Genomic DNA, 10,145 nt, shown 5'->3' on the forward strand with positions numbered 1-10,145 from the left:
GGACGGTGGCGCTGGTGGCCTGCTGTGTCCTGAGTCCTGTTGTGACCAGCACTAGCCAGCGAGTGAGTGAGCCTGGTGTGGCGTGCTGCGTCCTACCTGATGGTGTGAAGCGTCATACCACGAGCAGAGCTGCATGCACGCACACGCTAACCAGGGCTTGCGTGCACATGTGTGCCTGCGAGTCACACGTGGAGAGGCTGCTAGAGGAACACTAGGCTCCCCGAGGTGCATGCCAGCTGATGTGCCCCTTGGCAAGCTCAGCCTTGACTGTTCTGGCTGGGTCCAAGGCCAGATCCTGGCAACAGGAAAGGATTTGCAGCATCTCTGGGCTTTGCTTTACACACTGAGTCTCAGGATGACCAGTTTGTATGGGAGGGCAAGGAGGGCGGGGCTGGGTGCTCTCGGCTCCCTAGGGAGCAGGGGGTGGTGAGCGACAAACTGCTCTCTGGGCTGAGCCGAGCAGAGGCTCACGCGGGCCCTGTGCGCCCTCTCCTTGCAGATGGCTATGCTGCTGAAGCTCCAGGAGGCCGCCAACTACATCGAGTCTCCGGACCGAGAGACCATGGTGGATCCCGACCTGCAGTCGACTCTGTAAGGCCCAGACGTGCCGGCCCAGGCCGAGGGGAGCCAGACGCCAGCCATCGCTCCTGCTGGGCTGCTCTTCTTTTTCCTTTGGTATCCTGGAGCGCAGGGCTGGCAAGCGAGCAGAGAGAACTGGGGCTCCGGCGCGCCCTGGCAGAGCGGGGGGATGCTCGGCTCATCCGTGGGTGAAGGCGAGGTGCCATCTCTGCTCCCAGCTCCGGGGGTAGGAGAATCCTGGTTTCTCTTCTTGGTTTTTCTGTCTCTCTTGCAGACTCTGGGGCTTTGGGGCAGGGGTGGCCGCTGTGGCCAGGCGCCCACTCCAGGCAGCCACAGCTGCAGGAAGGCCCCTGCGTGGGGCAGGGACCCCGCGGGAGCCGCCTGGGGTGAAGCTGGGGGCGCGGGTGGAGCGTGTGGCCACCGAACGAGAGCATCAGCGCTTTGCGTTTGCGCGGGTGTCTCCGGGTCCCTCTCCGTCTAGCCCCGCGCGTGACGAAGGGCATGCAACGAAGGAGCTGCGGCCTCAGGAAGCACCCGCCACGCTCCGGCGGAGACCCAGTGGGCGACGGGCAAGCACGAGGAGGAGCACGGCTCTCGCTGCTATCATTGTATGTTCCCTGTTTAACCTGCATGGCAGCCGCTGCAACCAGGACAGCCAATAAACCCTGCTTTGATTATTTTATTTTATTCCCCCCCCCCCCCCAACCCCTCTTTTCTGTTGGCTGAGTCCAGACTTTGCTTTGGTCCCTTTTTTTTTTTCTGGTTCTTTGCTCTCTCCTGGCCTGGAGCCCGTGGCCTGGTGCCCATCGCTTCCCCTCGAGTGGCTCCCTTTCCTTTTGGTTTCTTTTGCAGCCGTCAGTTCCACCGCTCAATCCACCTCTGTCAGGAAACTGGTGCTCACTGGACAATCTCCAGTCCCTGAATCCACCTCTTAGGGCCTCGCAGCTACACTGAGATGGGACTTGGCATCCAGTGGCAGCGCGATGCTCCCGGGGAAGCCCCGTGCCTAGTAGCTTCCCCCCTCCCCAAAAGCACAAGGCAGAGCCCGGCCCTGGGGACAGCGGGTCTCCTACCTGGCCCCCGTGCCTCGTGGCACCCTCTCCATACCCCAGGCTGGCCAAGATGCCGAGCACGGCAAGGGTGCTACCACCCCCTGCCCACGCTGCCACTGGACACCTGCCCTGTCCCTGCGTGTCCTCTCTGCTGCCAGGGGCATGAACTGTCCTGCGATCCCTGCGTGCTGCTGGGCCTATTAGGGCCGTGCCTGGGGCGGGTCGTTCCTGTGTCAAGGGTCCCCGAGTCCCATGGGGCTTTTTGCTGCCCCCTGTGTGTGTCCACATTGGCATGCATGGCACCCCTCGGGCCCAGCAACACGAGGTCTGCTAGGGCTCACCGTGCCCCCCACGGGCTCCCCGGGGCCACGCTGGCACCCGCTCGGGGCTGCGTGTCCCCTGTGCTGCTGCCCACGAGAGACCGAGGCCCTGCAGTGCCCTTCACCCGAACACGTGGGGCTCTTGGCACGGAGGGGATCAGCCCCCGTGCCTCCGCCCTGCCTTAATCCCTGGGCCATGTGGCAAGGGGGACATGGGGCTCAGGCTGGCATCACCGTCCCCAAGGCAGCCTGCCGGGCTCGGATGGGAGCAGGGCGCTGGCCTTAGCCTGAGCGCGGCCAGGTCATGGCCTGCTGGCACCGCTACCGTTGCTTGCGTGCCAGGGACGGGTACAGGGCTGTGCTGTGCTTTGTAGGGCCACTGTCCCCATGCCCAGCCGGGCTCTGCCCTGCTCTGAGCCGGGACCCGTGTCTCCCCTGCTCCTGCACGCAGCTGAGACCCTGCTCTGGGCAGAGGGCACGGTCTCGCCTGGGCCTGTCTCTCCAGGAGAGTCTTTCAGGTAGAGGTGACCCTAGGGCCAGGGCTGCTGAGCTGGTGCTGTCCCCGTAGTGGTGGCATTTGGGGATGCTTCACAACCCTCCTCACCAGGCATCTTCTCCGAGGCCCTGCCTTTCTGCCGGCTGCCGGTGCTGCTCGGAGGCTGCCGGCACCTCTGCCCTTGGTGCTCTCGAGCTGCCGGTGCTCTCAGCCGGTGCGCCTTGCCTTGCCGCGCGGGGCGCCTGGGGCCGGCCAGCGCGACCCATGGTGCTCACTTCTCCGTCTGTCCAAGAGCCTCGCCGTGGGGCCGTGCCACTGGCTGCCTCCGGCCGGGCTCGCCGCCTTCCTCCCTGCGAGCCCAGATGGGGTGCGTGGGGCCGGGCAGCCTCGGCCCCCCGGCCTCGCCGATAGCCCCCGCCCCGTGTCGGTTTGCGTCGCAGCCCCTCGCCGCCAGTCCCTGGGGCCGGCCAGACCGATTTGCACAGGGATTCCCCACCCCACGCTGGCTTGGACACTAGGGCTTTTTGTTTGCCTTCTCTTGCGTTGCCGCCGTAGGCTAAGGCCTCGCTGTAAATAGATCGGTGTTCGAACGACCTTGCGTGAGTTGGTGGGGCCTGGCCCTGCGCGTCTTTCCTTTTTTGTACTATCTGTGATAACTGTGCTGTGCTGACTTCTTTTCTGATTGTACGAGACACCTGCCCAGCAGTCGCTAGAGGCTGGCAGTGAGCACCCTGCCCTCCCCTCCAGCCCCTCTCCCTGCCTCGGGGCTCCCGTGCCCAGGGCCAGAAAGGAGACTGGGCACCTCTGGGGGCTGCCCCCAGCCCGGGCGATGCCCGGCGTGGGTGCCGTAGGCCACGTCACCTCCTAGGCCGCGTCACCTCCCGTAAGCTGCCGAAACATTGACCCAACCCTCCTTTGTGCCTGGCTTGGCTGTGGCCTCGGTGCCGTGCCGCTGGGCGTCCCCCCAGCCCGGATGCCAGGGTTTGCCCCATCCTTCCCCGCTCTCTGGCTCCCGTTGCCTGGGCCAGCGCGGGGCTCTCCGGCGATGCTGGCGGACCGTGGTGTAAACCAGGAGGAATCCCCCGCGCCCCATGTCACGCCGGGGGACGGGAAGCTGATGCCACCAGACGTGCCCCGAGGCTGGCGTGTGGCACTGGGGGGGGGGGGGGGGAGGTTTGCTGGGGTTACCGGGGAGCTTCCTCCTGCGTTACACCGAGCCCCCCCCGGTGCCCCCTGAAAGGTGGCGGGCATCCCGGGCACCATGTGTCCCCGGGGCAGCCAGTACCCGTGAATTGAGCCCCTCGGGCCCTGGCTGGCACGGCGGTGCTGAGGGCGCAGGCACGGCACTGCCAGCCATGGCCGGGGGAGTCCAATTGCACTAACTCGTCCCCTCACTGTCCCCAATGGTGCCCCGTGTCCCGCTGAGCGCCGGGAGCCCTCTGAGGGGCTGGAGCTGGGACAGCCAGCACCTGGCTCTCCTTCCCCCTCTAACTACTGCTGCCTGGTGGCCCGAACCTTACAATTTTAGCTTTTTTCTATTAAAAACAAACAACCTTTTTTTAATTAAATAAATGAAGAAATGGACAAAATTCCTGTTTTAGATGATCTGTGTAATTGACTGGGTTTTGTGTTTCTTAACTGCATGGTATTCCTTCCGAGGGGTTTTATAGCACTTTTTAAATTTCTCTTTAAGATTTTGGTCCAGATTTCTACTGCTCTCGCCTGTCTGTCTTTGCTTTCTCCTTGCCTTCTCGAAGTTTGTAAACTCGCTCCATTTTATACCTGATGTCGACAAACCCAACCCCTCAGATCTGACGTTGTACATAGCTGCGGGAACAATCATGGGGAACAAACACCATCTGGACTCTTTCCACGATTAGTTGTTTTTACTGAAAAGAAATTAAAAAAAAAAAAAGTGTCAAAGGAAAGCCAGGAAAAGGCTTGAGGATATTACTAAAGACAGCAACAAATCCAGCCCTGCACCAAGTCAGCTCCTGCTGCCCACGCTGCCCGCACCAAACGGCATGTCTCTTCTCGGTCGTCTGTCTAACACCATTGGATTCAATAAAGTTATCTCCTGTACTGCCTGGCTGCTTGTCCTGTGTCCGGGAGCCCCGGGAGGAGGGTAGGACAGCCGCTGCCGCTGCTTTGCCACGGGAAAGATTGCGTTTACCCCATCTTAGATAGTCATCCTCCTATAAAAAAAAATGAGGGCTTTGCAAAAACGCTCCTGGTTTGAAATCTTGGCGGTTTTGCAAGATGCTGAGAGTGATTTCGTCAGTCGGGGACCTCTCTGCAGCACCGTCCTGTAAAATCAAGGGTGAGGGGATTGCAAAAATACTCCAGGTTTGAAATCCATGCAGTTTTGCAAGATGCTGAGAGTGGGTGGTGTCCTGGCTGGGGGCCTGCTGTCCTGGGGCAGGAGGGGGATAGATCTGAGCTGGAGTATGCACAGGGAAGCGGGAGGCTCAGGATGGGTGGGGGTCCCCGCTGGGCCCCATTCCCCTCACTGGACAGGTCCCTGTCACCCTCTTGCCAAGTCCATCCTACTGCAGCCCCTTGCCTTGCACTGCTGGTGCCAGCTCTGCTCCCTGGGGAAGGGGACGCGGCTGTGACCAGGAGATGCTCCCAGCTCAGGGATGTCCCCCTGGGCGCAGCCGGCTCAACCTGGCAAGGTCAGGTGGGGGCAAGCAGTGCCACTTCACCGGTGGGATGGTGCCACTGACCCCACTGAGACCAATGCTCCCCCTCATTCTGTGAGGTGAGAAACTCCAAGCTGAGGCTACACAGTAGTGATGGCTCTAAAGCTGGTTTTCCACTTCGAAGAGCAGTAGTAGAACTGGAACAGATGCTCTAGGAGCCTTTAATTAATCGCAGGATGATTATGAGTTGATAACATGCTGCAGTGGTGAATACAAGGCCAGGAGAGGGCACCTCCCATCGGTTCAGTGTTCACCACACCTCCTGCAAGGCAGAGAGGACCTGAGCAGTGGAAAAGCTGGAAGGCGAGGATCCCTCCTTGCTGGAGATCCTCTCCGTGTGTCCTGGGAGGGATGGGGGCAGCAGCATCCTCATCCAGGCACTGGTCAGTGAGCAGAGGATATCGGGGTGGGGACAGTGGCTCCAGGGAAACATTTCCTTCCCCGGGGCTTGGTGGATGTTCGCAGCATGAGTGTTGTGACAGTGCAAGGCTCCCACAAATGTGCCACGTTCATAGGCTGGCCCTCCTGCCCTGCCTCCTCCCCAGTGCCCCAAGAGAGGGGCACTGGGGGATGCACAGGGACCACACGGGGATGACGTTGATGTTTTGATTTCAGCAAGACACCCCACATTTAGGAAAATTCAGCTGCTTACTTCAAGGGTGATGTACAGGGGAGGGGAACAGCACCCACAGGCTCGATGCTGGATCGCAGATGCGGTCCCCACGTGGGGGCCCCTTCCTTTCCTTTGGCGGCTAGCAGGAGCTCATGGGCGTCTCTGCAATGTGGGCAGACAGGGCCTGCCCCCGCGTGCCCCAACCTGGCCCCGAGCTTATGGCCCAGAGGGGACGTAGGGCACAGGGTCCCCCAGCAGAGGATGGACACATTGGGTACAGCATCTTGTGTACACAGCAGCACCCGTGGGGGACAGCACTGTGTGTGCGTACAGCAGCACCCATGGGGGACAGCACTGTGTGTGTGTTCAGCAGCACCCATGGGGGACAGCACTGTGTGTGTTCAGCAGCACCCATGAGGTATAGCACTGTGTGTGCGTACAGCAGCACCCATGGGGGACAGCACTGTGTGTGTGTTCAGCAGCACCCATGGGGGACAGCACTGTGTGTGTTCAGCAGCACCCATGAGGTATAGCACTGTGTGTGTGTACAGCAGCACCCATGGGGTTCAGCACCCACCCACCCACACAGGAGTCTCCATTCAGCAGCTCCTCCCAAGGTGACCTACCATCTTCGTGCCAGCAACATCTGCTTCCCTGCAGAAATGCCACCCATTTCAGGGAGTGGTGGGGGAGGCGTCACAGCCCCATTGCACCCAGGGGAGCAGCCAGTGCTCGGAGGGTGCTCAGGGGCCCACGGGGGCCGTCTCCCTGTTCCCTCGCTCTGGGCACCATCTCTCTCGGCAGCCCTACCCGGCCTCCCCTTCCCTACGTGAGCAAGGGGGCTGCTCTTTCCTCACTGCTGCCTTGAGTTGAAGCAGCCTTAGCTAGCGCTGCAGAAGCACGAATGGTGACGACCTGTGTTTTAATTTAGCAGTGCCTGCTCATTAAGGCCAGGGTGAAGTCTGCCTTGGCTCAGGGCCATTGCGGGGGCGCAAGGAAATCAATCCTGTTATTAGGCGCTCTGGCTGGAGCAGCCTGTCACGTCCCGGCTCCTGTCTCAGACGACTGTCGCCCTGGTGCAGCTCGGGCTCTCGTGGGTGCTCTGTGCACCCGGTTGCTCAGAGCCAAGCGCTCATCACCGTCGGGGCCGCCATGCCAGCAGCTGGCAGCCTCCATGGCGCAGTCTGCCGGCGTCCCAGGGATGCTTGGCTCCTGGCTGAGATGAGCGTGTGACTCACCAGGGAGCCGGGAACCCTCTTGGGGGGTTGGAGCTGGAGGTGGGGGACCTGCCAGGCTGTGAGTGACAGCATGGGTTTGTGCTGTGCCCGCGGGGTCCCCGTCTTTGCCACCACCTCACCCCTGTGGTCGGGGCAGCTTGCAAAATAAAAAAGTGGTGTACTGTCCCCCTTGCTCTTCTATAGGCTCCCAGCCTTGCCTGGAACAAGACATGCTTTCCCTGCCTCAGTTTCCCCATCATCCAGGAGGAAGGGTTTTTCCTTTCCTCTTGGAGACAAACCCAGGATGCAAGGCTCCTGCGGTGACAGCCGAGACAAGCGGTTCGGCTTTTGCTCGCCTCCCAAGGGTCTGGGCTCAGGGGCTCACCCCGCGCAGGGCCAACCCGGCGGCTTTCCCCGGCCTGAGCAGAAACCCTGCCTGGCCAGGGCAGCACCTTTTACTGCTGCTTTTACAGCCCCTGAGTTCATAAAATGTCAGGTTGCACAGGACCCCGTGTTGCCACTCGTTTAATCAGTGGAGGACTTGGGAAGAGTGCGCCGCTAGTCGTTAATTTGATTCACTGGTTAGATATGCTCAGACTGATTGGGGCACATAACTCACAACACAGATCAAAAATTGCTGCCGCATCCCCGCCCTGAAACTTGACAGGCCATCGGTTTCCCTCCTTCTCTCTGCCAGAGGTGTCTGGCTCATCACTCAATTTTTACCAGCTTTTTATCACTATTTTGTCTCCCAATTCAAAGCCAAGATCCCAGAAGTGCTCTGGACCTGGTGTTTCTGGCACGTTGTGGGTGAAGGTGGTGCTGCTTCCTACCTGACCACCCACCTTTCCTCTCCAGATGCGTGGTCCTGTCCTCCCACACCACCACGGCTGCCTCTCCCATGGTATCCGTGAAGACCTGGGGGTATTGGGGTCCACTGCCCTCTGCTGCGAGGCTACTCGTGCCATAGGAGAGAGGTGTGCTGTTGCAGCAGAGCCACAGGACAGGCACCGTCGAGACCTTGGCATACCAGTATGCTGCCACAATGGGAAGGTGCTGGAGGAGGCTGGGAGCTGCCAGACTTGTGTGCACACAGAAAACGAGTGCAGAAGGACTGCCGGGATGGCTATGGCTGAGGCTAGCTAGGTGTATTATTAAAAGGTATTAGACCACTCCGTTAAGGTAATTAATTAGCCTTTCAAGTATCTGCTCTCCTCTGTGCTCTTGGAGGGAGATGGCAGTGCAAGGGACCTGGTAACGGCCTCGTCTCTCAGAAACATCTGACCTTGTTCCCGTCACTCACATCCGCAGAGCCCATCTAGCATCCCCACGCACTGGCACCAATGCACCGACACGCAGGACCATCACGGGGGTATCGGGGCGAGTTACAGCTCCCCCAGCGTCCACTCGGGTGCTGGCACATGGCTGCAGGGCCTGGGGGATGGAGAACATGAAGGACGTGGTGACCTCTGGGTGCCAAAGTCTCAACTAGGAAGGAGGGCCCGCTGAGTGGCCCAAAAATGGAGCGTGGGTGGATAGGGACGCTCAGGAAAGCCGCGCTGTGGTTTTGAGCTAGGCAGAAGGCACTGGGCCCGGTGCCGGAGAGCATGGGGCACAACCCCACTCCTTAGAGTGTTTCTTTCCACCTAAAGGCAGCAGAATTGATTGCATGGTGTGATGCTCCGAGGTCGAAGGAAATGCGGCTCGGAAACGTCTCTGCAGTGTCCTTGCTGGCAGAGCCCAGTTTGCCCCCCAATGGTGGCCCGAAATGCCATGCGCAGAGCCGGCAGCAAAGCGACTCTTCCTGGAGGACGTGGTGAAACAACAGCATCCGCTTTTGGGGGTAGACGCTGCCCCAGGCTCTGCTGGGACGGCCTGGCCCAGTGCCAGGCCTGGCTCGGGGATGCCTGTGGCCCTGGGGCAGATGGCCAGAGCCGGTGACCCGCCGGGAGCGTGTGGGGGCCGGGGGCTGGGAGGGGACAGGCATGGGGGGAGTGAGGTGACTGGTGTGGGGTGACCAGTGCAGGGTGACCAGGGATTTGACTGGGGCTTGGAGTGATCTGTGGGGGGTGACTGGGATCAAGAGACTGGTATGGGGGAGACTGATGTGGGGTGATCGGTGTGGGGTGACAGGGCTGAGGTGTCTAGCGGGGGGGTGACTGGCAGGGGTCGACTGGTGGGGGTGGTGACCAGGGGTGCGCAGATGGGTGTGAAGTGACTGCGGTGAGGTGACCAGTGAGGAGGACCTGGGAGGTGACAGGGATGAGGGGACTGGTGTGCAGTGACTGGTGTGAGGGGACCGTTCGTTATGAGGTGATCAGTGTGAGGGGATCAGTGTGAGGGGACCAGTGAGAGGGGACGGGTGTGCATGGATGGGTGTGAGGGGATGAGTGGGGGGGATCAGTGTGAGGGGACGGGTGTGCATGGATGGGTGTGAGAGGACCGGTGTGAAGTTACCAGTGTGAGGTGACCGGTGTGAGGGGACCGGTGAGAGGGGACGGGTGTGCATGGATGGGTGTGAGGGGATGGGTGTGAGGTGACCAGTGTGAGGGGACAGCTGTGAGGTGACTGGTGTGAGGGGACGGCTGTGAGGGGACGGGCGTGAGGGCACGGCTGTGAAGGGAAGAGTGTGAGGTGACCGGTGTGAGGGGATGGCCATGAGGGGATGAGTGTGAGGGGACCGGTGTGAGGGGATGGCCATGAGGGGACGAGTGTGAGGGGACGGGTGTGAGGGGATGAGTGTGAGGGGACGGGCGCGAGGGGATGGTTGTGAGGGGACGGTTGTGAGGGGACGGGTGTGAGGGGATGAGTGTGAGGGGACGGACGTGAGGGGACGGGCGTGAGGGGACCGGTGTGAGGAGATGGTTGTGAGGGGACGGGCGTGAGGGGAAGAGTGTGAGGGGACGGGCGTGAGGGGATGAGTGTGAGGGGATGGGCGTGAGGGGACGGGCGTGAGGGGACCGGTGTGAGGGGACGGGCGTGAGGGGACGGGCGTGAGGGGACGGGCGTGAGGGCACGGCTGTGAGGGGACGGCTGTGAGGGGACGGCTGTGAGGTGACCGTTGGGGAGCGGCCGGAGCGCGGGGCCTGCCCGTGGGGCGGGGCCGCCCCAGCCGGCGGGGCGGGGCGGGGCGAGGGGGCGGGGCGAGGGGCGGCCCCTCGGCAGT

General features: G+C 61.5%; 1 protein-coding gene across 6 annotated transcripts in view; it reads left to right on the forward strand.

Moving 5' to 3' along the window:
* The window catches only part of NAV1 (neuron navigator 1), a 100,358-nt gene extending 95,829 nt beyond the window's left edge, over positions 1-4,529 (forward strand). For all 6 annotated transcript variants that reach the window (XM_068918538.1, XM_068918540.1, XM_068918539.1 and 3 more), the window contains one exon: positions 500-4,529. In XM_068918538.1, the coding sequence (XP_068774639.1) occupies positions 500-595 (96 nt within the window). In that variant the 3' untranslated portion in view covers positions 596-4,529. The remainder of the gene's footprint in view (positions 1-499) is intronic.
* The last annotated feature ends 5,616 nt before the right edge of the window (positions 4,530-10,145 follow it).

This window comes from Struthio camelus, chromosome 24, assembly GCF_040807025.1.
Source record: "Struthio camelus isolate bStrCam1 chromosome 24, bStrCam1.hap1, whole genome shotgun sequence".
Classification (NCBI taxonomy): Eukaryota; Metazoa; Chordata; class Aves; order Struthioniformes; family Struthionidae; genus Struthio; species Struthio camelus.